A 27,970-nucleotide genomic window follows, 5' to 3' on the forward strand; every position below is an offset into this window, starting at 1 on the left:
TAAGCACAGCTGAGAAGTTTTGCATTTGGAACAGCTTATGTTGCCTTTATTCAAAAGGCCTTTCTTTCCATGGTGTAAAGACATAACTGTGATACTCAAGAAATGTGTGCTGATATACGGTTGATTCCCAGCAAAATACAAATATATTTGGAATTATTGTTAACAGTTCATTACCATTTCTTGGTTTCCCTTTCAGAAATGTTCCCATTGCCAGGAACCAGGAGCCACCTTAGGCTGCTACAACAAAGGCTGCTCCTTCCGATACCATTACCCATGTGCCATCGATGCAGGTAAGAAGAAATGACACACAAACTGTATGTCTAACTACTAATGCAGTAATGGAAATGATGATGGGTCACATCAGATGAACAGTGTACATTAATGCACTGGGGCAAGATGGAACTTGTAGTGATCTGTATCTACGTGAAAGTGCAGAAAAAGACCATTTTTACAGAGCACAGCTACAGCAACTGAAATCCAGCTGCCCTGTGAGAATGGCAAAAAAAAAAAGATTCAAGCAGCCAGGAAAACATCCCCTCTTTCAGAATATCACAAGCATAGTAAAGATTTCACGAGCAAAGTGTCTATAGTATCTTCAGTACCACTAGTAGTACAACCTTCTTTCTCCCTTTTTAGAAACATTTCAGCTCTCTGTTGAGTAGGTCCAGTTTTTATTGTTGGATGAGCTACTGGCTTGGATGGTATACACTGGCAGAATTTGCTCCTTTTATTCAGTGATTAGAGGAGGAGTTTGGAGGCCTGTGAGTATGTGTGCCTTTATGTAATATATTGTATACCTGATGTGAACAGAGGACAGAACAGTTGATTGCAGGAGAAAAGCTTCACTTAGAATTACTTATTCACTTATTAGAAGTCTGGAAATTAAAACAAAGTACAAGATTTGGATTGCATAGTTCTCTGCGAATTCTTCCCTTTTGAGACACAAGGAAAGGTAAGAGGAGTGCATTTAAGGAATGTCACAACAGTTTATAAGAGGTACTGTGAGTTTTAAATTATATTCACCTATATAAGCCTGGGGTTGAGTTGGCATTTTGTGTACAGAATGTTTTCCCTGGAGATAAACTTTATTCTTGGGTTATAAAAAAAAAAACAACCAAACAAAAAAAGAGAGTTTAGAATAAATAATGTCCTGCTGTTCCAGTACTCTCTAACTTACTTCTCACATTGTAGAAAACTTAGTCCAATAGCAAGGAGGTAAGGATTCAAGTTTGCATCTCTTCACTAGCATATAGTTGCAAGCTTCCAATTTGTTATCGCACTTCCACAGCAGACTACTTCTTTCTCCACCTGTTTTGTGCTATTTTTCAAATACTACTGTGCCTGAAGTTGGTATGCTCGTTTCTGAATGACTGCATTACACTTCTTGCTGTGAAATCCCACTCTATTGGAGCATCATGCTTTATTCCAATAGAAATGTATTTAATACCATTAGTATTGCAGTGGAATACTACTAATACCACAGTATAGATAGAGAAGCTTTGACTATATGTGAAACACAGCGTTAAAGAAACATTATTCAGGTTGCAGAAATTGCATACTCAAAAAAGAGCAGAAATAAGGCTGTCCTTGTAAATTTTATGTTGGTCTCTTAGGAATGTATCTTAGAAGATAGTAATCACTTAATTAAAGACTTATTTTTCAATAGATAGGGTTCCACTTCAACTCACAGGATGAAAGGATACTCCATTAACGAACAGTACATTATCCACACTGTCTGTGTGATTCTGTTTTACTGAGTGAAATTATTCCATCTCAGTTCAGAAAGCAGAGTTGTGAAATTCTGTAATGTTCATCTCTGTCGTGCCGAAGAGTTTTGTGAGCAGTAACAAACTTGTACATGTATTTAGTAATTTGTTTCTGGTTTGTGACTTGACCTTTTCTGTGCCATGAAAACACAAAGTAAATTATAGTGAACTTGCCCAATAGTTCAGGGTGCTTAATTAAAATTTTTGTGTATAGGATGTAGCATTTTCTGTGTTGTAAATACAGGTATCAAAATTAAGATATTGTCCTTTTTCTTCAGATACTGTCTTCCTCGTTAACTCTACTTCAGAAAATGCAGTAGGATTCTCCAGATGACAGATTTACTTAACAATCATGACTGATTCTCAAGAGCAGTTTTGTGCCATGCATGGAAGAGGGAATATTCTGTGGAAAAATTGTAAATGGTCCTACACTTAAGTCCATGCTACTAAATCCAGGCTAAATGTAATATGATTTGTTCACTGTATCATTTGTTGAAGAGGGCTACATTACTTCAGGTATTGCCTAATGTTCATCTTGGCACTGTAACCTTTGAGACTTTTTTAGAGTAGCTTTCTGTGTTCAAGTTCCAAGGCTGTTTTTGCTTCATTTTCTTCTACTTCAGATGTTGTCATGAGACATCGCTTTGTCGTGTGGCCATCTGTCAGAGGGCACCATTCCAAGCTAATTTACCCACTTAGAGTAATATGGCAAGAATAAATTGCAAGCCACTGGGTGGATTAAAGCTGCATAGAGATGGGATACTTCGGCTATGAGTTTCACAAGCATACTTAAGCAATAGTAGAGGAATGGTGAACCTTGTGAGTCTCTGGTTTCAGTCCAGGAGCAGTATGATATACTGACAACAAGGACTCAGACCTCTCCTCTCCCTCTCCTCTCTTCATTCCTCTCTGTTTCCTCTTATCTCACTAATTCTTAGACTTCTGTATTCAGGCAGAAACATGCTCCTGATTTGTCTTTGCCTCCTTTAGTAGTTTAGTGGGTAGGGATGGTGATAGGAGGATGGTTGGACTAAGTGATCTTGTAGGTCCTTTCCAACCTAATGTATCTATGAATCTATGAATCCTTCTTCTGGCTGTCTCCCAACCCAGCCAGTCCCATTTACTTCCCTCAGTCTTTGCATAAGTCTCACATCTTATTCTGTGGGATCACACGCTTATGATTCCACTCATCTGTAATTCCCTGCTCTTGACTTCTCCTAGCACTGCTCTAGTCAACTTGCCAGCTTTCATTCTGTCTCTGTCTCCACATTCCCATCCCATTAGCCTTTTTGCCTTGGCTGCTTTCTGGCCAGCACTTCCCATTTTGCAGCGGAGAACTGGCCACATCCTTTCTTCAGGCCCCCTGGGCCTTCAGGGTGATTCCCAACAGCTTTGCAGCTTTTGGCTCTGGTGCCTAAATCTGAGGCCCAAGAAAAAGCATATTTGGTGGAATTGCAAGGGATTTGGCTACTAAAATTGAAGAAATCTCTCCTGAGAATGTACAGATTAAAATCCCCTTACCTCCTTGCAGAGGGTTACATTTGCCGATTTTGTGGTAGGTTGCAAGAGAATGCCTCAGCTACGATTCCTGTCCTGTAGCAGACTGGAGTGTTGTTAGTCTGTCAGAGAGTTTGCTGGGACGTTAAGAAAATCGTTTTTCCAAGAAAGAGTTCTAAGGAAATGGTTAGACTGCTTTAGCTGAGGTGTTGAACCAAAACAAACAGAAGAGCCCAGCTTGAAGTACATTCTTGGCATTGAAAATTTCAGCCTGACAACATGATAGTCAAGACCTTCCTTGCAGTTCTTTTTATCTGTGGGAATAATCAAGCTGTCTTAATCTATAGGTGCTCTTCCAGTAAGTCTGTATAAAAGAAACAAGCTATAAAGAATAGGACCTCATTTTCATTTATGGACAAACACAAAATGTGGGCTTCCTGGAGAAGCAAATCAGCATTCTCTTCTCTCTCATCAGCCTGCTGTCTGCCTATAAACCCTTTTATTGGTGATGCAGTGCTGCTGCAGTGAGTCAGATGTAGGTATTTCTCAATTTCCCTGAGCCCTGTGGTAGTTTGCTTTGAAGTCAGCAGCCCCACTATGAAAGATGCAGCCGCCTTTATGTAGGAGCTGGTTCTGAGTCCTCAGAAGTTTCTGCAGACATTTACAAGCACGCTCAGGCCATCGGAGTGCATATGACTTGTTTTATATCGTAGAAAAAAATAAAAAAAATCCAAAAGCACTTCCTGGAATGCTTTTTAGGGTGTGTCAAGTCATAAACACTAAGTGCTTGACAGAGTGACTCTGGCATCCCTGGAAGTGTGAGCATGTCGTAGCTGAGACTCAGTGTGTGTGTCCTATGCCTGGGCAGCTGCACTGAGCTGAAGTGTGTCTGCCTCTGCGCTGCTTGGTTTAGAAGTGAGCGCCCTGTCAGCTCCTGTGCCTCGTTGTGTGAAGGGCAGGACATTCGTGATGAAGGACTGGAGGGCTCAATACCTGAGAACCACTTGAGCTACTTGCAGTGATGCACTCCAGCCCTGCTGAGGGCCTGTTTTGGGCAGCTGATGCTAAGTGGCTGCTGTGCAGGGCATATGTCTTCTTCAGCCTCCAGTTTGTACATTTGGATGCTTTCGTATATCCCAATTCCTTTTAATCTCCTCCCATACAAAATAATATCTGTTTTTCTGTGCAGGAGAACTGTGCAAAAGAGAGCTGAACTCCTGCTGACCATTTGCATAAAAATCAAGATTAGCAGTGCTGCTTAAATAATTTTTACATGGAAATGACTGTGGTTAACATTGTCTGTGTTTAGCTTTTGTCTGTCCAAATTTACAAAGAGCCTGTGATGTCTCATGATAACTTAGTCCTGGAGATGTCTCCATGGAAACAGAATCTTTGTTTTGTGAAATTTGCTATCTGCTCCCTGGGCTTGTTCCTCCCCACCTGCAGTCAGATGGTGAAGCACTCTTGTCCCCGCAGCATCCAGCACAAGGAGTAGCACGCACTGACATTTAGTGATTGTAAATTAGGAAAAAAAGAATAGTGGAAAAATAAAAAAGATTTTCAGAGAAGAGAAATTCCGCATCTTCACAAGTATCATTGAAGATGAGGAACCAGAAGAACACAGAGTGTGAGACAAAGCGTGAAGCCTGCAGAAGAAAAATTGCTTCCATTAACGATGCTTTAGGTTTTTCCTGACTGCTTTATGGAGAAAAATCTGTACAAACAAGGACAAGTCTCTGTTCTTTTTCCCTTTCTGCTGTGGTAAGCTGATGGTAGCTACGTGTCTGCTGACTTGGTGGTGAATCGTAATCTGTGTTATAAAATCCTTGGAACTGAGAGCTGAAACCCAGGCCAGCTTGGTAATGGTGAACAAATTTTTCTGGTTTACTGTCGTTCTGTTGATTTTTCACAGGGAGCAGTTGGCTTTCTACAGTTGTCCCTTAGGAAAAACAAAAGATTGTCATTAATTGGGATTGCTATTAGTATTTTCAAGAAAAAAATGTCAAACTTACTGAGAAACAGAGCTCCATGCTCAGATCAAGCCTGAGGTGCATGATGTCTGACTTTCCTTCCTAATCCTTGTGCCATCTTCCTTTCAGACACAGAAGTATGTTCACTACTGACGTTGAATTTCCAAGAAAAAAAAAATTATTTTCTAACATGCTGTGTATATTTTTGATCACTGCTCTATGTATTTTTAATGATTGCTGTATTATACAGTGATAATTCAGTATATAGTCTAAATGTGCAATTCTGCCCTTACAACAAGACAACAATTTATTTTATTTCTTTTCTGTTATTTGCTAACGCTGCGTTTGAAATCATTACCCTGGCAGGATTAAAGGTTTTACTCTTCTTTGCTAAAATCTCTCAACTAACTTAGTCCACTGCACGCTGTTTCCCTTTGATTCAGGCCAGAGGCGTTCGTGTTGGAACATAAACGTTGCATAGCGGAGAGATGCTCTGCCAAGGCTTGGGTGTCTAGGAAGCCTTTCCCTCAAGCTTTAGTTGCAGTCTCCTGCTGTCTGCTAAACTCTTCCAGCAGATTGAAACAGCAGGTAGCGCTGGTTATGCTACATACTTAAGAGCGTTTTAAATTAGCACATTTTATTTACTATCGCGCCCGCTTTCCTTGCTGGCTGTTGGAGTAGGTTGGGAAGATGGGCAGTCATAGGCACCTTGCTGAATTCTCCTGGTGTCAGCCAGTGCCTGTGGTGTAGGAGGTGATGGGATGTGGCAGCACCTGCGCTGGCAAAGCTAACGATGAAATGCTCTTTGAGATTCTGTACAGTGTCATAGAATCCTAAACAAGCTCTACTTAGGTGCCCCAGTTTTTGTAATAGGTTTAAATCATTAATTAAACTGTTACTTAGATCATAGAAGCTTCGCCTACATGAAGCAGATCCAAAAGCAGCATGAGTGACTCAACTACCACACATGGTGTCAAAGTGTAAACCAGTCTCCAGGATTTGGGATTTTAGATAAACTGTCACATGCACCCATACCTAGGGACAGGCACCCTTTTTTTCCCCTGGAGGTTGCAGGGTCTTGGGGCAGGATGAAATACAACGGTTTTCCTGTGACCTGTAAAGCAGGGATTGTCTGTTCGGATGGGATGGATGTTTCTGACTTCGTGCTGTCTTAAGGAAGGCTGGAGTAGATGAAGGGGGTTGGGATGCCAGATTTGCAGTCTTGTTGTTGTGATTCTTCCAAATTTAGAGGACTAGGGAGGCTGGGGATGCCGGCCTTGGTTATCCAGGTGACATTGGAATGTGTGGTAATTTTAATGGATACAACTTCGGGGGCGGAAGGGATAAATCTGCTGATAAGATAGTATTCCTAACAGAAAAAGATTTTTGAATGAAGAGTACGCACCTAAGAAGCAAGATTAACGCTTGGTGTATTATTTAAATTGTTTTTTATTAAAAATGTAATAAGTTGCTGTCTTCTCCTCCTCTAGATTGTTTACTAAACGAAGAGAATTTCTCAGTGAGGTGCCCCAAGCACAAGGTAAGAATCCTCACCTGTGTTAGACCCGTTTTTTTGCTGCCCTCTTCTGGTATTTAAATCTGTTTTAGTAGTCTTACACCTGGATAACATCTGTAAACAGTGGTGCTTTTAGGTGAATTTTTTCATTGATGTGTGTTTGTGGTATATTCGGGGGGCAGACGTCAACTTAAGAGGAATACAGAGTTTAAGAAGATAAAAAGTTTTTGCTGTGTCTGCTCAGTTGTTCTTTAGATCCTTGATGACACTTTAGAGCCAGCTTCTTTTCCTGTCTTCTGTGATAGAGCTAAAATATTGCTCACTGCTTCTGTTCAAGTGCTACATTGAAACTATAGTGGTTTATTTTCCTTGTATTTACTGAGGATGCGAGAAGAAATATAGCTCACAGAAAGGTTTCAACAGCTTTTGAAAACTAGGCTACATCATGAACCAGTGTAGTCCTGAATGTGAAACACCTTGTCCTAGTGTTGTGGTTTAACCTGGCAGGTGGCTCAGCATCATGCAGTTGATTGCTCATTATCCCCCTTTCTCAGTGGGATGGAGGAGAGAATTAAAAAACATCAGCAAAGTAGAATTCAAGAGTTGAGATAAAGCTATTTACTAAGAGAAAAGGAAAATAGTTATGACTGTATTTATCTAAATGTATAAGAAGTGATGCACGCACAGTTGCTCACCACCCCCTGACTGATTCCCAGCTAGCCTCCCTGAGCAGTGGAAGAGAGCGAGGTGAACTCCCACCCCCTTCAAAACTCCTTCTGCTTGATGTCATCTGGTACAGAATATCCCTTTGGCCAGTTTTAGTCAGCTGTACTAATTTTCTGTTCCCTGGGCCTTCCCAAAGGCACCTTTGGCTCTTCGCTATGAGTGGCCTTGGCTTAGCAGCAGCTGTCAACATCAGTGTGTTACCAACATTGTTTTTGTCCCAGAACAAAAGTGCAGCATCATACTAGACACTGAAGAAAACAGCTCCATCCCAGCTGAAACTAAAGTTAGGCATCTAGTTAAGTGGTAGTAACTAGTCTGACTCCTACAATATATGTTTGCCTGTTCCGTGGATCTTTGACTCTTCTAAAGACTTACTGTTTCCAATTCTTGGCGATGGATTCAGCATGCTGATTCTGCCTGGAGTTTGGACATACTTAGCTGAATGCAGACACAGTGGTGCTAAGAGCTGGGCTTCTGCTCTGAGTGTGTGGAAAGAGGGACGACAGCACATATTCTCTTATACATATGAGTAATGTGATACAGGACTGGGAATACCCATCCTTTCCCTTGTCCCCCAACTTCCCCCTGTCCATAAGTGAGGTTGCAGCTCTGGGACCCTGTTGGTACCTGCCCACTGGTTTTAAATGCTCAGGAGTCTCCAGAAAAATGGCTGCACTTGTGGCCGGTTGTATGCAATATAAATTGTGCAAGAGCATGGATGGCCCATGCTGGAAAATAAATTATAATAGGGAAAAATTCTGTTACTCTCAAGCACAGATTTAGTCTCCATTTACTTCTTGTCTGCAGATCTCTGCCTAGAATTAGACTGACATCTGGTGGTCTTTTGTCTTCACAGATTATCTTTAATCTGTCTTTTGTAAACATACAAGAATTAGTCTCATAGTCCTTTCTAGATGTTTTACCACAATATGATGTATTTAAAATGTGCTGGAGGATTCTGGGAGCAGTGAGTCTGTGATCCAGAACTGGCCTAGTTTTCATCATGTAAAAGAAAATAACTTACTCTGTGCAGTTGTGGAGATGATGTTGAAAATTTACAGCGCGTTTAAATTGATGCATTAATGCTTCATGAGCCTGCAGAGCTCCCCAAACAAAAGTTGAGAGTGAGCTCCCCTTACTGTGGGATACAACTGCAGAGGTGCCATCTACTGCCCAACTTTGGATACCTGCCTAAAGAGAACAGGAAGGTGACATCTTTGAAAACTGTTTTGTTTTCTGTGCCTACTGCCAGAAGGGAAAGAGAGTTCTGAAATTTTTCATACCTGGTTTGGGTCACCACTATTAGTACTCATGTTGGTGGTGCCCAAACCGTGAAAGGGGACAACTATTTGGGAGAATCCAACTTCTGGAGACAATAGTGAAAAGGCACATTGATTTGGGGAGCAGGAGGGAAAAGGCTGCTTCGTATGTTGATCAAGGTACTTCATGAAGCAATACGAGTCGTGAATTTTATTCACAACTGTCCCACTTGCATACCTGCTGCGTTGCTTTGAAAACAGAAATTCAGCATGAAAAACCTTTGACACTGCTCTTAGTTGACTTTTGCTTAATAAATACATGAATCATTTGCAGTCAAGCAGGGATTTTTTTATTTTTTTTTTTATTTTTGCCTGCATGTGACTCAGCCCTTGCTCTATGACTCACTGATCATTTCTGGCAGAATACAAGATCGCCCTTCTCCTTCTATTGTAGTAATGGGGATGGGGAGTTCCAGCCAGTTGTAAGGTGGGGCCAGAAGGGCTGCAAACTATTGCTTCAGATTTACTGGAAAACAAACTACATCAATTTTTTCTGCAAACTATGAACATGAGCAACTGAAAGGAAAAGGCACTTTAGATTAGGCCATTTAAAACCAGGCTATTAGGTAACAGCAGTTGAACATTAGTAGCTAATTAGTAGCTGTCTAATATCTCACTCCTCTGTTCTTTAGTTAATGGGTGGAAGAGCTAACTTCATAAATCCACTGGCACTCAGTGAGTCCCCTAGTTTAGTGCTTCTTACCCTTTTTTTAGTCTGTACCTCACAGTCAGTAAATACACCTCATCATTATAAGTGGCTCCCAGAGAGCAAAGGTGCTTCTTGCCTCATTAACTGTGCTTAACACTTCAGGCATAAGCAGGCTGTGTCCAGAGGGACTGGTCCTGCCTTTCCCTGTGCTCCCCAGCGAGCTTTCCCATTTCCTTCTGTCAGCATTGATGCTTCAACCATCCATGTCCTGAATGTGCTACTTTTGCAAAACGGCAGCTTTTATCACAGGGAAAATGCTGTCTGAAAGCTAATCATGTTCTGAAGGGTTCTGCTTCCACTCGCAGAGCCAGCTCACTGTGTGCTGCGTCACACTCAGTGTTGTTGCAACAGATGCAGTGAGGATGCAGAGGCAGAGAAAACAGGAGACAGGATAGCTCACACCTTTTGGTGGCACTGCAGTCTTAGCTAGTCTTGAGCTATCTGTGGAGCAGTTTTAAGTGGTGTTGCTAAGTTTATTCTACCTTTCTGTGTTAAATTCTGTGTTTCTTAACCAGGCTTCCATATCCCAGACTCTTTTGCAAATTTGCCTGCTTTTGTCACAGGGAAAACTCTGTCTGAAAATCTGTGTCTGGTTTCAATACTGATTTCTCTTTCTCTCTCTCACTTTCTGTATGTTCACTTTCCCTACCCCTGTCTTCCTTTTCTCCCTTGTTTTCTTTTTCCTCCTCCTCCTTTTGGCTTGCCGGTTCGTCAGCCCCTCCTTCCTTGCTCTCTTCCCTCCTTGCAGAACAAGATGGTGAAAGGCAGCCTCAGCACAGAGCAGTCGGAGCGGGGGTGAGGGGGGAAGTGTACTCCTGGGAATGGAAATAAAAGCAAGCACAGGTGAGTTGGGGAGAGCTTCCAGTTTCCACCTGCTTTCTCCTGTGGCTTCTTACCTGCAGTGCTCTTCCCCACTTCTGAGGGATAACAAGGTGATCTCATGTACGTGCAGTGAATCTGTAATTACTAACTTCGGTTTCCTTTTTTTCCTGCTACAATTTGTTAAGGCTAGTCACTTCCATTTTTTGTACACAGCAGTTCCTTATGTGTAGTGGTGAGAGACGGAGCTTGTTGCAACTCCTTTGTTGCTCTCCCAGCTGAACCAGTGGCAAAAATCTCCTTTCATATTACCTCCTTAAGTGACTAGTAGTTAATAATAAGCTTTTCGTTTTGGTTTTTATATTTTTTCAAGTTCATCTTAAATTTTGTCTCCAAGGTAGAATTAATGATAGCGATGAGTTCAAAAAACTGCAATCTTGATTGACCTATTTTCCAGAAATGTAAATATAGGGATAAGTGCATTGCTCTTACTGGGAGTGCATTACATTTCTTTCAGGCTGGCGTTTTCCTTTATTTTGCAAACAGATGTGAGCGAGAGAAGGCGGAGTTGTATCCCCAGGTGGCCACAAATTCAACTTTCTCATGTTTCCTCTAGTTCCTTACAACTCTACCTGCTGTATCCAAGGTAGCAGTAGTAGTGTTTGGTCAGCATAAGCCACAAGGGCAGTGGGAGACAGCTGCTCTGCTCTTGTGCCCCAGCTCCCGGGCTGCTCTTCCCTCCTGCCTCTGTCTTTGTTTAGCCCATGAGTGTCCAACCTCCTACCTGAGCCATGTTGAGCAAGTAGAAATTGTCTGGGGCTGCATATATGTAAGTTGCTCTGAAAGTAGTATCTCCTATTTATTTCCACTATTTATAGTGGAAACTACAACAGATACAAAGAGCACAGCAACACTATTTGATAGAGCAAATTCTCAGCTACAAAACACTGTTTCTCAGCCTAGTCACCACCATTAGCTGTGCATTTTTGCCAGCGATGAACAAGAGCCTGCATACTATGCTAATCAAAACCTGCTCCAGTAGAAAGTGACCACTGTCAGCACTGCTGAAACACACCACCCCCCACCTCACTGCACTCACACCCGCTGCTCAGTCTCTGTAAACATTCAGCAAGTGCCGGTGAATGTCGATGTAATTTTTTTTCCTCATGGAGGAATTCAGTGACATACCTTTGATATGTGTGCACTTCCATATCAGACACTGTTTGGTCAGCCTGCCCCTCTGCTGCCCTCTGGCACACAGCAGCAACGTGCAATGTTGTAACGAATATTGGCAGGAAGGTTCACCCTCCACTGCCATACCACCACCATCTGCCACTGTGACATTGTGGACCGATATAATAAAGCAGGAGGCATTACTTTCAGAGCAGCCCTCATAAAATACACAGTATCGCTGATACATAAGTAACAAAATATTTTAATTTTTAATATTTTTCTTTAAAAAAAAAGGAACAAAAACGTAGAACTAGTGGGATATGTGAGTTTGGTTTTGTGTAATGCATGCATCACCCTGGTTTGATGGCAGTGACTGCCATTCTTAGTGCGGTCTCAAGGTGTTCATCAGAGATTTTGGATGAAATTTTGCTCCTCCTGTATACTTTATCCTTGACAATAGTTGTTCAAAATGTGTGTACCGCCAAAAAGCAATGAAATGAATATGGTATGATTGTGAAGCAAAGGATATTCTCTCTGCTTAGAGAGGGATTATGAAAGTCTGGTAAAGAGACATGATTGGATTTTTGACTTGAGTATCTGATTGCGACTGTATATGTTCAATTTGAAAATTTGCAGGTAATGTATTTAGATCAACACAAAATGGTGTCGCAAACATAAATGTTTTTTTTTGTCAGTCTTGAAAGCTGTTTTCATATTCCTGTATCAAAATGGAAAGCTCAGCTGTGTATTCTTTGCTGTCCAGAGCAGTGTGCCTAAACAGTGTATCAAAATGCAGACTACTATTTGCCATCCCTTGATCCAGCACTGCATAGCACTGCCCTCCCCGAGCCCAGCTTCCAGTTGGTGCAGCATTTATAATGCACTGGTGGTTTTGTTGTTACTGAGCAGTGGGTGTGTGCCTGGGGAAACTGCAGGGAAGAGCCACCATCTTTACAGTGTGGGGCAGGAGGGGGCTGCATGTGGCCAGTGGGCCACGGCTTGGGCACGCCTGGACTTCAGGCAGCCGTGTGTGAACTTGATCAGATATTTGATATGTCTGAAAACTGTGTGTTGCCCATATTAGCATGTGAGTTGGATCGTTTTCTTAATCTGATTTGCTGTATGCCTGGGCAAATACTCTGGCATGAGAAGGGAATAGCACAGAGGTGGGAATTAGCGCAGGGAAGTTTGATGAGGATGGGATTTTATATTTCATTTCCATCAACTACGTTGCCATTTGGTGGCAACAGGGAGGTCTAAATGAAATAAGTGATTTTAAATTAGTTCCTGTTGGCACGTTTTCCCATGAACTCTAGTCCAAAGAAGTCTTCTGACTCCGTTTCAGTGCTCAGGTGCATTTCTTACTCAGCTGGCTGTTTCTCTGTCTTTTTGTTGCAGCACTGCAGGTGAAATTGCTGTTTCATGTCTGCTGTCTGACCCGATTTTACCAATCCTTTCCCCTCACCAGCATTTTCTTGCATGCCAGGCTCCTCCATCATTTTATAATCTTACTTGTTTCTCCAAATAAGTAACTGGAAAGAGCTTTTAGTGTTGTTTTCTGTGAAGGATGAGGGGTTAACTACAGAATTCTGGTCTTCATTGTAGTAGCAGAAAACAGACAAATGGCCTTCTCAGTGATGATTTTTGAAGGTAGCTTTTTAAGGAGCTAATGAATATTAACGTGTTGCAGAGACCTTTGTGCAGCTTTGTTTACTGCATCATTTTCCTTCATTTGATATTTTTATAGATCATAGGAATGTATTGGTTTAAGACCTTGCAAGCTGAGGAATCTCAGTGCCGTATTCACTGTGTGCTTTAGGCATCTCTCTAAGGCATCATTTCTTCCCAATTCCACTTTGGCCTCAAGTAGTTCTTACTTAAAGGTCCTGTTTAGCCTCCTCCTTTTGGGGCTGAAAATGTCTTAGAGATGAGTTTATCCACCCTGACCTTGTATCCCAAAGCATAAACCATGCACATCCAGAAGATGTAGTTCTTAAAAAAAAAGGTTTGCTGTATTATGATGGTAATTAACGAAGTTTAGAGGAGCAGACCTGGTAGAAGAGCAGCTGCCATTCCACTGACCTTGGTGTAAAGATAGAAGGGGCAGTCAGCTGTTAGGTTATTGGGCTGCTTTGTCTTGGTTCACTCGCAGGCCTGGCAAGTTAGGAGAAATCCTGCATGTTGGATAACATCCAGGCAAGTCAGTGTATTCTGTCTCTGTTTGTTGCTTCTCCCTCCCTGAGCCAGTTGCCTCTAGAACATTTGGATCACATCCAGATCTGGAGAGTGACTCTGAGAAGGAGTCTGGTGCTCTGGATCCTGTCCAGGAACGAGGAAGGGCTCTGTGTGGTGAGCCTGATTTCTCCCTGAGCCAGTGCCTAAAGCTCTGGATTGATTCCAGGCATGGGCAGGCAGCACTTGTACGGGAGCCAGAGACAGCACTGAGGCCTTGACACTCCTTCAGTGCAGACTCACAGTTGTACAGTAATGAACACTGCGAAGGTCAGCTGCCTGAACCTCCCTCCTTTCCTCCTCAGCTCCAGCTCCAGGGCTTACCCGTCTGGTTTTCATATGCATTTGCCTGACCTTCTCCCCTTCGTGAGGGAGTGTTAGCAGCCAAGAGGTAGCCTTGCTGGGATGGAGTCTAATTGGTGTGCTGATAATCAGAAAGGCATTGATTTCTGCATCACACTTCAGGCTCCTGGGGTAATTGCCAGCTATGTGTAAACATGGATGTTATTTTATTCACAGACATACCTATAATGCTATTAACTGCTTTCCCTATGTGTCACTTACATTGTGAGCTTTTTTTTCTTTTACCCAAAGCTCACTGGCTGGTGGGGAGGGATTTACCTGAGCTATATCAAAGGGTTAACCTTACTAAATAAATCAGCTGCTTTTGGGTTTCACTTGTGCTATGGGAGAAGGGAAGAAAGGAATTTATTATTTCAAGCTTTACCTTCTCGGCTGTGCAGGTTAGGAATGAGAACTGTGGCTTAGAGAAATTAAATTTTAACTTTATCTGCAGTTTCTCTTTTGAACTACACCTCTGCCAACTTACTGAACTCCTGGAATTGGTTTTCCCTGTTCAGAATTTCAGGACAGGGAGGGAGTGAGCATGCCAAAATGCTTGGACAGTCCAATGTTTGTCTCAAAAGACATAATGAGCATCACCTTCCCATGAACTTTTGCCACCACAGCCTCACCACTAGAACAACAAAAGCAACAAAAATAAACACCACTTCACCTGCAGTTAGATTAACTGTAGCTCTTCCTTTTGCTGGTGAAATCCAACCGTGTCAGGAACTCAGTTCCTGTGGCTGGATCCTGTATTGTCGGTACCAGTTTCATTATCTACATCATGAGCACCGAAAACTGGTACCTGTATGAAAGTATTTGGGTCCAAAGCCTCAGGGGCAGTGTGGTTGTCCTGAAGCTGTCATTGTGGTTGAACATGCTTGACCCCTTTGTTTGCAGTTTTCAGACTCAGGATGAGGACTGAAGATGAGGTGAGCGTGCTCCTTTCCCACGGCTGGAGGTTTGAGGGTGCTGAATTGGGTGCAGGTAGCACTGCCCTTCTGGACTCCTCTTTAGCTGTGTGTGTTCATTTTCTTCTGGTTGTTAAACTGATGCTTGCTGTTACGTGGATTTGCTTTTATGAACTACTCACCGCCGTACTTGCATCCAGTTTTAGTCCACAAACACAGAGCTCTGTGTGCAACTGCTGTGGTAGGCTGCTGAGTATGTTCCCCAAAATGTGGGGGGAGCGTTGGCAGACCAAGGCAATGAAGCCTTCCTATGTATTACTGGTTTCACTTTGTTTTTCAGGTTAGGCTGTTGAGATAAAAAGCGGTGGACATTCGTGACTGAATGGAATCTCTCCCACTGTGCAGCCATGCCCCCTCTCGACGTGCCTGCCAATGCCAGCACTTCCTTCATCAATTCTTACATCACACTCAAGACCGATGACATCACAGAATCTGACCAAGGAGTCTGAACCAGCTGTTTCCATGGACACAATCTCCATAGTGACAGTGGGAAGGGGAGGGGGAAAAAGGAAACAGGTGGGGGGAACTAAAGAGGGAGGGATAAATATATATATATATAAAGATCTATTTTTTAGTCTTGAAAGACTTTGTTTTAAATGAAAGGTGCGCTATCCCTTTTGATGCTTTTGATTAAACTTAACAAAAACCCAGATCAATTTAGAAAACAAATTTGTAGCCGAAGTAAATATTAAATCCAAAATTAGGCAAGGCTCATGGAGCCTCATGTTTGGCAGGAAAGAACAGTGGAGCTGGGAGCGCTCCAGTCTGGGTTTGTCTCCCTTCTTCTTGCTTTCTTTCTTTCTCTCTCACAACATCCACCAATTTTAAAAGGAAAACAGAATCACAGGCTTAATTGTTTGTAGGGTGCGGGAGGAAGGTTTGAATGGATGCAGGTGATGGGGTGTTTGTACTTTGTGTGTGTGGGGTAGGGAGGATATAGTTTTAAGAAACACTGTGTTGTTAGTGGGAGCTTGATAGACATCCAAAGACCCTTAGGTCGTGTGGCTCATGAAGTAAAAGTGCTGCTTGCTTAGGTCATCCACACAAGCTTACACCTTGTGCACATGGGATCAGCTGTATCATGTTGGAGAGAGGAGCAGCTGCCCTCTGTGGCAGCAGCATGCACCCCAGGTCATTGCCAGGAGCTGCCTCCAGTGCTGGAGGCAGCAGGGAGGTGTGCTTTACCTGCAGAGCAGGGAGCTGGGAAGGAAGTCTGAATGCTGATGGAACCAATGTGTTTTCAGAGTGGTCAGAAAATCCACTTAGCCCTTCTTTGTTTTATGCTTTTTGCTTTTCCAAAAGAAGAAGGAATGTAACAGGCTACACTATATGGTTATTTGTTGTGGATTTCTTTGTAAATTATGTAATTGTAAACATTTGGGTTTAAGGAACATCAACAAAAAAATCACATTTTTTTCTTATTAAGGCCTTAAGAAAGGGGTTAGTGCATCTTTCAGGGGTCACTCTGCCATGGGAATAAAATAGCTGTTTCACAAACAGTTTTATATAAAAAAAGCTTAAAAAAAACCACCAAAAAAAACTAATAAACTTCATTTTAACCTTGTCTCCTTTTGTTTTGTGCGAACTTGATTTGTTTAAAAGGACAGAGACACTACTATCCTGCTGCTTTTTGGTTTCTTTGCCTTCATCAGTTCTGCCTTCAGCGATGACCTTCTGAACTGGCCCAGCAAGAGGAAGACCACAAAAGCTTTTTAAAACAAAAGCTTAGAATTTGTTTGATGCTCCGAGATAACGAGCCAATGACTGGATAAATTTTGTGTTTGCGTGAGATGGCATTTCACCGGTTCACTGACTTCTTTCACTCATAGGATGGTAGCATATCCTAGTGATGACAGCGTGGTGTTTACTGGGAAGTCACTATAGATAGGGATCTGACCAGCATGACTTGGATAAAAAAAATGGGGTTGATATTGTGGGGAGGGAAGAACTATTTTAAAAAGTTATGTACTGGATGCTTGCTCAGCTACTCGCATTTTGGAGTATTCAGCACATAAAAAATAAAATCTATGATAGCTCATATTAAGATATCTATTTTAACTCTATTTTTAAAAAATCGATTTAAAGATTTGGGAGATCATTTGGCAGTTATTTATTTCTAGAAGTTGCTACTTTTGCTGATAAGAATTTGGAAAGCAAGGGCAGTCTTCTGCTTACTCCTTTCCCAGTAGCAGCTACTGACATTAGTCTGTCCTTCTACATTAAGAAATAGACCTGTTGTGATAAATGTCACTAATGTGTCCTGAACTGGTGCTGAAAATATTTAACTGCTGGTGTAGTCAGAAAAAATCATTTTTAGCATAGTTAATGTGATTGAGTAAATGACTTCTTTTCAACTGAATAAAAAATGTTTTTTTTTTCCTAGTGTCTGTTCTATTCTACCTGTTTTGAAAAACAAAAAACAAAAGTATAAACGGAGTTATTGCGCTGATTTATGTTGGTGAGGAATCAGCTTTGTGGTACTACAGCAGCGGCAGGAGATTGTGGTAAATCTGGTGGAATTTATACTGGCTCTTCGGGTGATGGTACAGCAGAGGGAGGTTTTGGGGTTGGTGGGAGCGGGAGTCTCGGAGGGTTTTCTTATGGCTCCTCTTGGCAGTAGCTCCTTGTGCACCATGGATGGAGAGCAGCACAAGTCATACGCAGCAAAACGATAAATGGTGCCACGTGACTCCAATTGGGAAGTATTCTGAACCCATCTCGGCTTCCACACGGTCTTGTCAGTACTGATGTCAGAAGTAAGGGCCATGGTTCCCCCGACAGAGGCCTTCCAAGTCAACCATCTGTGCGGCGGTCGGAGCCCTCACAGGAACCAGAGCTGCAATGATGCTCTGAAAGCAAGCTGGCAGGAATCTAAAATAATTTTTAATGGCTTCTTGGGAGGACTTGGATATGATCCAGAGCAGTCATACAACCTACTTGGAAATAAAAATCCCTTTTGGATCAGGAGCTATAAAGTGCTTAAGTTGACTCTGAAAGCCATGTACCGAATGTTTATGAGCTCTATTCTGCAAAATCAACGAGAGCCTGATGCCATGGATACATCAACTCTGAAAGAAAGGGAGAAAGATTTGGAAATCTTGGCTAATTGAGGATTTGTGAAGTAGAAATGACCTGCAGCAGAACTGTAAAATGTGGAGATTGTATCCAGAAGAAGATCAGCGGCCTGCAAGCAGCTTGGGAATTACCTATTTGGATCAGGAAATGAACTGAAGAGAGTTTGAATAAAGCTGCTTGATTACCAAATGTTTCTCCAAGTAATCTCTAAAAGGAGAGAAACTAACACCAGCTTGCCAGGAAAAATAGGTGATGGTTCAACAGCATTTCCAAAGTGAGGAGTTGCTGTTTAAAAATGAAGGCTAACTGGAGTTAATCAACACTGCCGAACGTGGGCAAAGAGAAGGATGTGGGATTTTTGGTGGTTTCGTGGGTTTTTTTGGTTTGGTTTATTTTTTATTTTTTTCTAAAAGGATGTGCAACAGATGAAATGTGCAAAGGATGTCTATAAATATGAGCTGATCAGGGTTCAGCTGGAGGCCAGGAGGATAAAGGAAATTCCTGCAGGGATTGATGGTCCATCTGGAACACATGCAGCAAGCATATTGTGATACTGGGAGCTGCTGATTCTTCATCGTGGGCTTAATATCACATGTAATCTACACTTGGAAATCCAAGGCACAGATTTACGTGGAGTTTATAATGAGATTGTGCAGTGCAGAAGGAAGACTCATCTGCCATTGCAGAAGGTGGTGGTCGCCCGTGCTCAGCTGAGTACAGTGATGAAGTACAACAATTGGGATTTTATCTGGGTTTGTGACGCTATTGAACTTTTTGAGTAGGAACAAATTGGTGTTGTGTAACGATATTGAGGCAAAAAAAACCTCAAGTGCCTCAGGGCAAAGCTTCTGCCAAAGAACACTGTACGTATAATTTGTGACATCCAGCTAACATCAAGTTCAAGAGCTATGCTTTTGGTGGGACATGAGAGAGTGGGGAGGGGGCTGTCAAGGTAATGGACAACTAAATGACAGCTTTGGTATTATGACTTTAATGCAGCATACAAAGCATAAGCATAGAATCATTAAGGCAGGAAAAGATTATGAAGATGATCTAGTCCAACCGTCAATCCATCACCACCAAGCCCACTAGATGTACATGAGTAAATGTTCAAAACCAATGTACATAACTACAGAAGCAGTGTATGTGAAGAAAGATCATGTGTGAACTGGTACCATTAGGGGGAGAACATTCAGGGACAGTCTGATTAATAACTTACCAGTAATTGCATATGGTATCCTGAATGCAATGGTTGTCCAGTGGAAGTACTTGCTTAGCGGGACTGGAATGGGCAGAAAAAGCACACCTCCATCTAAAAAAATAGCTGAATGCAGATTCCAGACCTTCGGAAGTGGAACAGGCTGTCCAGATGCTTGAGGATAAATGGTTCAATTATAATTGGCCTGAATTTTATTTTATTTTTAAACCATTAAAACTTTTGTGAAAAAAAGCAGGTTTACAGGTAATCTCGGTTTAGTTTGAGGTCTAGGAAATACCAGGGTGTGGCTAATTCTTCATGGTTCTGCTGACCTTCCTCTGAGAAACTGCAGGTGTTACAGTCTGAAGTTTGGGTTTGAATTTTCTGTGTTGTGAAACAAGGTGGAATTCTTGTTGGGCTGTGTTACGCTTGTAATGAACATCTTGGTTTGGTTTTTGTTTAGAGCTACTACAGTGTTTTGTAAACCAGGTAATTTAGTCAGTTAAGCAGAACACAGAAGTAACTCCTGGAACGTTGCAGACCAGCAGCTCACAGGCACTGTCTATTATCTTCTCGCTGGATGCCAAAGCCAGTTTGTCTGGTCACATCACTGAAGAACTGCTTCCATACTGACAAGGCTCTACTTGCAGTCTAAAGATCAGTGAAACAGTCACAGTTGTATGCCCGTGTTTATTTCTCTGACTGTAGATTTGGTCAGATGCAGAAGTGTCACTTCACTGTCCTGCTGAAAAGCGGCCAGGTTGCTACTTAGAGCCTTTTTGCGGGATTTCATTTCTTAAGCAGGACCCATGTGCCAGTTTGTACTCCTGCTGAAAGGAGCCTGAACTGCAGGGAAGCATTGTTTGTCTTCTCACTTCCTTCATGAGGCCATGTTTGGAACTGAGATTGCTTCCCTTCCTTCCTTGATCTGTGGAGGTCTCTTGTGGTTCATTGATTAACTCCAATGTTCCAATGTGTTTGCATTGCACAGCAGCTAGATTCCCCTGGGCTGACACTAATTTATCAAATAGATGTCACCACATCTAGTGGTTTCATTAAAGAAGTCCTTGTGTACACTTCATAGCATTTGTAGGAGGAAAACATCGGTGGACTTCCACCTAAATTCCTGCACTGGAAATGTATTTTTGCCTTGAGAGGTGGCATCATTGGATTCTTACAGACGACAGGTTATGTTTGGATGGGCCCATTGACAATACCATGAATAGTTACTGTATTAAGCTGGCTCTGAGTCATATGACCATCCTCCCATTTGTAGTGAGGAGGAAGAAACACAGGGAAGGAGACTAAATCTGTTTTTCAATGTTGTTTGAGGAAATTAGGAATGGCAAGTGGAAATGGGTCTACAGGAGTCAAGAAAAGACTGTGTACAAGCAGAAGAAAATCCTGTATTTTAATGTAACCTTTCTTTGTGTAATATCTTGGCTGCATTGGAGGTCAAGGTAAGGAGGCTGCTACATAAAAATGGGTGTTGGAGTCTGGCTGCCCAGCGGGTGTCCTGTTGTGGCTACAACTTCTGAGGATAAACTGCTGAGTGTATAGGTGATAAACAGCAAAACCATAACCAGCCATTTGGAAAAGACCCCTGTACTCTGCAGGAAAATAAGCACAGCTGATGGAGATGTGTCCAGTAACCAGAAGCAGAGGCCAGACAGAAGGAACCCATTTTGCATACTTTAACCTGACTGCCAGGGCTGTGAGTGAAAATCATGAAACATTCTGACTTCATCAGATAGAAACGCACACTGGGAGAGTGTGCCATCACAGCGTACTGCTGCTGCTACAAAACTCACTGAAAGCAAGAGCAGCGTGTTGCAACAGGAACCAAAAAGCATAGATGCCACCTGTCTGAGGGCTACAATCCTGCTCACAACAATGGGGAGGTAAGGCTCTGTTTCCATGGGGTCTGATGGTGATGAAGAGCCACGGAGAAATAAAAGGTCAGTAGAAGAAATGCTGGGAGGTTTGTGTGTGGGGCTGAGGAGGTCTGAGACCACTGGAGGGGCATATGGAGGCCTGGGCTTCTGCTGGCTGCCTCTGGGGCTTGAAGGTCCATCTGTTAGTTTTGGGAGAAGTGCCCATACAGGCACTGTGCCAACTTCATTCTGTGTTGTTTGTTTTACTGCACAACAGGCCCCAAGTTAATTCTTTAACATGAGTCAGTCATTTCCCATCCAAATGGTAGTTCCCAATTGAGGATGGATTCTGCTTTTCTTGAAAAGGCACTGCTGTCTCGGTCATTTTTTTGTTCATCCCTCCTTAGAGCACAGATATGTTATCTTGTATGACACCTGTTGATAGCAAACCTCAACCAGTGCAGAAAACGAAGGCTGCTTCCACATCTCCTGAGGGCAAGGGCTGTGCAGAGTTGAGCACTGGGGCACTGAGATGTGTATGGGAAAATTGAAGGAATGTGTGCCACTGTGGGCCCTCTGAATCCGTGTGCCATTCCAGGGAGAAGTGTTAGGTTTTTAGAGCTTTGTGTAAAGTGATTAAAAGGGCTGATTGTGCTGGGGGGACACCCACAGTCTGTGCAATCTCTAAATACCGATTCTGGAGAAAGAAAGATCTTATTGGAGTTGCTTGGGGTTTGAGAGTAGCTGATCAAAATCAAGAGCAAACCAAAAGCCTTCCTAAGCTGTAGTCGAGTGCTTAATGAAGTGCCTGGGAGAGGTCTCTTTTATTATCCTTCAGGATGCAAAGCAAAGGAGCAGTCAGGCTGGTTTGAACAGCATCTTCATCTTGCAATTTCCAGCAGCCCTCTAACCTTCCTTTTTGTTCGCTAACTGGCCTTAGATGCTGCTGAATGAGAGAGGTGGTCAATTCACTTTTAAGAATACATGAACTCCTATTTCTAATCTGTAAGCTTATACCTCTGTCTGTAAGTATATCAGCATAGGTGTTGAGTAGCTGGGGAAAAATGGGGAAATGTTTTGCTGACCAGCCTGCACAGCTGCTAAGAGTCTATTCATATGGGTTAAAGTGCAGCTCTGACCCATGGTGAGCACAGGGGACACATGAACGACATGAATGCCAAAATTCAAGGTTTCCCACAAGGCACTGTGCCTCTGCATAAGGAAACAGACAGCTATTGTGCAAGAAAAAACTTTTCCTTGCAGTCAGAAATCTGTCTTCAACCCACAATGTTCTGAGCACCAGGCCTTGAAATAAGCTTTGAGCAGATGCCCAGCAAAAGGCACCTTAAAGAAGAGAGAAGTAACCACTTCTCACATTTCCCTTCATTTTCCTTGCTGCACTGACGGCAATTGTCAGGATTTGAGTTGTTACCTCCACCTTCATGGCTCACGCTGCTATAACTGTCAGAGGACACAGGTATTCTTGGGGATTTGCAAAATCCCAGGAGAACATGACTCAGAAAGCACAGAAGATTTGCCAATAGGTGTAAGCAGACTGAGTCATTATCCTTCTTTCCACTGATAATGTTATGAGTCCCCAGAGGACTTTGTTGCTGCACTTCCCCATTTTCTATTATTTTCAGGTAATCTGTTCATTGCACACCTGTGTTGCAGCTGCTTCATCCTGTTGTTCAGAATTCATTTCTGAGGCACTCAAAGGATGTGTTCTAGAGCTGTAGCCCGAAGGATTTGAGATACAGGACCTCACATTTCCCAGCTCTCCCTCCCACCCTTAAATTGCCTGCACCGCCAGGCTCACTAGTAATACTCACAATCCCTGGTGACTGCTGGCTATTTAAGTGTGCTTATGCCTCAGCAACTTCTGTAATTGGGTTTTTGGCCTATCAGCTGTTCAGCTGTTCTCAGTACTCAGGCAAGTCTAGAGTTCTGGAATTGATCTTTTTTTGTTTCGTTTTGTTTGGTTTGGTTTGGGTTTTTTTTGTTCTCCTTGTTGAGGAAATCTCCATTATCTCCATTGCTTCACAAGATCAAGAGGTCCATGCAGCTTCTGACCGTTATCTCTCATCCTGTTGCCATGTGGTTTGGAGAGACCAGCTCAGCCTTCTTATAAAGGCTCCTGTTCACCATGGCTTGCCAAGTCAGGACAGTTGGATGGCATGGATTCCTGAAAATATTCAGCACTCATTTTAATCCTGAACTGCAGCACATCTTGAGAGCCTGAGTAGCACCATCTAGTGCAAGTAGGGCTGTTCAAGCAGCAGTGGGAGGTAATTCTGAACCCCAAACTACGCCTTATTCCCTCCTTCTGCAGACAGGAGTCACTACAGACCATGGCCTGCATGAAGTCTTTGGAGGGAAGTTATCAGAGTGGACTTCACAGAACCACGGGATGTCAGAGTTGGGCTGGAACCTCTGGGTCCATCTGCTCCAACCCCTGCTCCCACAAGGCCTCCCAGAACAGGCATCCAGGGCCATGTCCAGGCAGTTTCTTGAGCAACCCCCAGGAAGGAAACTACTCTAAAGTCCCACTTCATCATGAGGATGCTGTTCCAAATGGAAACTTCCCCACTTCCTCCTTCTTTCTAGTAGACCCTCTGATACTCTGGACTTTGGGACAAGCAATAAGGAGTATAAAGTAATTAAAGATGTGCCTGAGGATATCTGTCTTTCCAGAAATGACCCAATATCCCTTATCTCTGAGCAATGCAGCAGAAAGCTGCTGGAAGGCGTTAGCAAACACAGCAGGGCTGGTTCTTCACAGGTGCAAGGACTAATGTTGGTCATCTCTGGATGGAGCACGGCTTTCAAAATCTCCCAATGCTAGTGTTCCAAGGAAGCCAGCATCTCTTACAGCACTGTTATTGCCCAAATGTTCATTTTACCTGCCCAGGTGCTCTGATCTGGGGTGGGAGATGTGCAGATGCCAACATCCGCTACTGGAGCTGCTGAGGTGAAAGTAACCAGCTCATCCAGAATGGAATTCCAGCATGCACCCAACTCACCAAACAGTTCCTATTAAAAAGTTCCATGCATTTTCATCATTTCTCATTTCCTTTTCACTTCATATTCTCCCACAGGTATTAACCCAACAGTGAGCATTGCTGAGCCAGTGTTTCAAACCCAAGCAATTATTCATGGTTTTCCTGTTGATAAATAAATATACATTCTGATTTCCAGCGCATATTTGGATCTGTGAAGCATAAACATCATCACAGGGGACATCAAACGCAAGCAACCTGTTTTGCTGTGGTTGTGAAACACAACAATCTTCTGGTTTTTGGGTGCGCTGATAAATACTCCTAAATGCTTGCTTGCATTGAAGCCATTGTTTTTCCTGACATAAAAAGTGCAGATAAAAACACAAAGAAATCACTATCAAGAGCCTGACACTGTGTTAGTAACGAAAATAACAGAATAACAAGCTCTGTACTCTAAGGCTGAGCGCTCGGTGCTCTTGGAAATGATTCCATGGGTTATGGACCACCAAAATGGCATGTCTGTGTATTTTAATTTGCAGTATGTTCATAATCATTTCAGCAAAAAGAGTTGGGAAAAGCTCACACTTCACTTTCACTGTTGAAATGCTATGTTATTTATGGGGTGCTTGCAGAATCGATGCCAGTTCTTCAGATCATCTGCTGCTTATTTAATGGACAGCTAACAGAGGGCAGAGCCGAGGAGCTCATCAGAGCAGCCCCCATGTGCAGCCCTCAAGCACTGGGCACAGCTTCCTTGTCAGCTCAGCCTGTTCTGCAGATACCTGTGCCTTTGCAGGCAACAGAATGAGCGGGTGGTCTTTTCCATTATGTCCTTCTTCCCTTGCATTTCCCTGGCAGTTGCTGTTTTTTGTGTCCAATCATTCATACCCACCCATCATCTCCTTGGAGTGATGGAATAGGCATTGCAATGCTTTCCCAGAATATTTTCAGAGTTGGCATAATCACATCCCCCAAGCCTACAGGAAAGCGACAAGAACAGGTTGTACCTTTCTTAAGGCTCAGAACTCTACAGCAATAAGTGTGGTCAGGAAGTAGTTGGATGTTTAAAGGAAAGGTTCCTTCCACCCATCATGCTACTGATGCCACCTGGAGTAAGTGGATTGTACTGATTACACAGTAAGCTCGGATGGGGAGCCTCAGTCGTCCAGGAATCCTAGAGGTGATTATGGACTGGCCTGAAGGCAAGAAGTTTGGGAGATCACCAGCAGGTGAGATATTGAATGCTGAAGAGGCCCCACTATACAATGAACTACCAGACAATGAAAAGAGATATGCCCTGTTCACAGAAGGATCGTTCCATATGGTGGGGAAGCACCACAGACGGAAAGCTGCTATGTGGAGCCCCACACAAGTTGCAGAGGCCACTGAAGGAGGAGAATTGGGTCAGTTTGCAGAGGTAAAGGCTGTCCAACTGGCCTTAGATGCTGCTGAATGAGAGAGGTGGTCAATGCTCTATCTTTATACTGACTCGTGGATGGTGGCAAATGCTTTATGGGGGTGGTTGCAGCAGTGGGAACAAAACAAGGAACAGAGGGGGAAACCTATTTGAACTGTTGAACTGTGGAAGGATATTGCTGTGTGAACAAAAAATATGGTTATAAAGGTGTGTCATATAGATGCTAATGAGCCCAAGAGTTGAGCTACTGAAGAACAGAAAAATAACCATCAGGTAGATTGAGCTGCCAGAATCAAGGTGTCTCCAATAGACTTGGACTGGTAGAACAAGGGAGAGTTATTTTTATCTTGATGGACCCATGAGACCTCAGGCCATCAAGGAAGAGATGCGACATATAAGTGGGCCAGAGACTGAGGGGTGGACTTAACTATGGATGCTATTGCACAGGTTATCCATGACTGTGACACATGTGCCATAAACAAGAGGATGAAACCTCTCTGAAGGGAAAGGCGGTAGCCAAAGTATAAATATGGGAAGGTGTGGCAGGTTGATTATACTTCCTTGCCACCCACAAATTTGTGATGGTAAGCCACTGGGTGGCCTGAAACATACGCAGCACCCCATGCTACCACCTGAAACACCATCTTAGGTTTGGAGAAGCAAATCCTGTGGTGACATGACACCCAAAAATAATTGAGTCTGACAGTGGGACTCATTTCAAAAACTCACTTGTGGATATTTGGGCCAAAGAACACAGCATTGAGTGGATTTATCATATCCCCTACCATGAACCAGATTCTGATAAGATTGAGTGCTACAGCGGGTTGTTAAACAATGCTGAAGGCAATGGATGGCGGAACATTTAAGCACTGGGAGAAAAATATGGCAGAAGCCAGCAGGTTGGTCAACACTAGGGGGTCGGTCAACTGAGATGATCCTACACAATCCAGCACCCTACATACAGTAGAGGGAGGTAAGGTCCCTGTGGTACAAGTAAGGAGCATGTTGGGGAAAGCGGTGTGGGTCCTTCCAGCTTCTGGAAAGGGCAAACCCCTCCATGAAACTGTTTTTGCACAGGGACCTGGGTCCACTTGGTGAGTGATGGTCAAAAATGGAGATGTCCAGTGTGTCCCACAAGGGAATTTGATGCTGGGGGAGTGCAGTCAGTGATTCCATCTATATAGATATATATTGATATGTTTGTATGTAGTGCATGCTAATTACTGTTTTGTTTGTATATAGATATATGTTAAGCATGATGCAGTGATGTGGAGTAAGGGGTGGAATGTTGTGGTTTTGTGATTTTGCTGCCAGTATTCCACGTCAGAACATCATATTGGGAGTTAAAGAGTTAATGCTCTGGTGGGGAGTGGAAGAGGGATGGAGCTCCTGTCCAAACTCCATGCTGGCTGTGGTGTGTTTTTCTTTCAGCCTCCCCTGTGGTTTTACTAACATAAGATCCCATATCTTGGATGCTCTTGCCTCTCCCAGTTTGTTGGATTTTGATGGATTTAGTAAATTACCATTCCTCCTCAGGTTATTGCTGTTGGTTTTTTCTTTTTAAGACCCATCTGTTATCTCCATACCTGCCCCCCCACACCTCCCACCAGTCTGAGCGTGCAGTCTTCTCCATTATGTCTTTCTTCCCTTAGTTTCACTCATCAGTTGCTGGTATTTTGCATCTGATCATTCCTGGAGATCACAGATTCTCCAAGCCTGCAGAAAGGTGACAAGAATGAGACCATTGGTTGTACCTTACTTAAGGCTCAGAGCTCTACAGCAATAAGCGTGGTCAGGAAGTAATGCCTCTGGCACCTCATCTTACTGGTGCAGCTTTGAAAGCTCTCCTGAGAAGCAAAGCATATTTTTAATTTGCTTGGATTCATAACCACAGATCTGGGGGCCTCACTGTGAGCGAGCTGAGCATCCCCAGCACCTGGGAACAGCAGCACTGCCCCTGAAATGCTTCCTCTGCCAAAAGGAGGAGATCAGATCAGATGTCTCCTGCAACAACGGGTTCTTTGCATCAACATTCACCTCTTCTACGCCCCGCTCTGAGCTGTTGGACAACCTGCCTCTTTCCTGTGCAGTCATGGTGGTATCAGTCCTTGTGATTGTACTTTGCACCTAGGTCTGCAGGTTCTTTATCACCACGGGGCCAATGGCCCCACCAAATACATTTCACAAGAGGGGAAACCGAGATTCCGGCGTGCTGCTTGCTTGCCTCCAAGTCACAGCTCAAATCTACGCTGAAACTAAATCACGATTCTTCTGTCTCTTCAGCTGCCCAACCAACATTTAATCGCCTCATTATTTTCAAAGGTGTCCCACTGATCTCACGCTTCGGGAAAGCAGAATGAGTTT

The 27,970-nt window shown here is 43.1% G+C and overlaps 2 protein-coding genes across 6 annotated transcripts in view; one reads left to right on the plus strand and one right to left on the minus strand.

Annotated features, from left to right (window-relative positions):
• Positions 1-16,349, plus strand: part of TCF20 (transcription factor 20) — a 112,578-nt gene extending 96,229 nt beyond the window's left edge. For 3 of the 5 annotated variants that reach the window (XM_065742802.1, XM_065742803.1, XM_065742804.1), the window contains 4 exons: positions 197-290; positions 6,724-6,773; positions 10,219-10,346; positions 15,324-16,349. In XM_065742802.1, coding sequence (XP_065598874.1) covers positions 197-290; positions 6,724-6,773; positions 10,219-10,302 — 228 coding nt within the window. In that variant the 3' untranslated portion in view covers positions 10,303-10,346; positions 15,324-16,349. The remainder of the gene's footprint in view (positions 1-196; positions 291-6,723; positions 6,774-10,218; positions 10,347-15,323) is intronic. The other 2 variants (XM_065742806.1, XM_065742807.1) reach the window with 2 other exon arrangements.
• Positions 1-27,970, minus strand: part of CCDC134 (coiled-coil domain containing 134) — a 166,200-nt gene that overhangs the window by 28,944 nt on the left and 109,286 nt on the right. The window lies entirely within an intron of this gene.

Source organism: Cyrtonyx montezumae, unplaced genomic scaffold, assembly GCF_038088225.1.
Source record: "Cyrtonyx montezumae isolate F1298 unplaced genomic scaffold, pur_monq_1.0 scaffold_3, whole genome shotgun sequence".
Taxonomy (NCBI): Eukaryota; Metazoa; Chordata; class Aves; order Galliformes; family Odontophoridae; genus Cyrtonyx; species Cyrtonyx montezumae.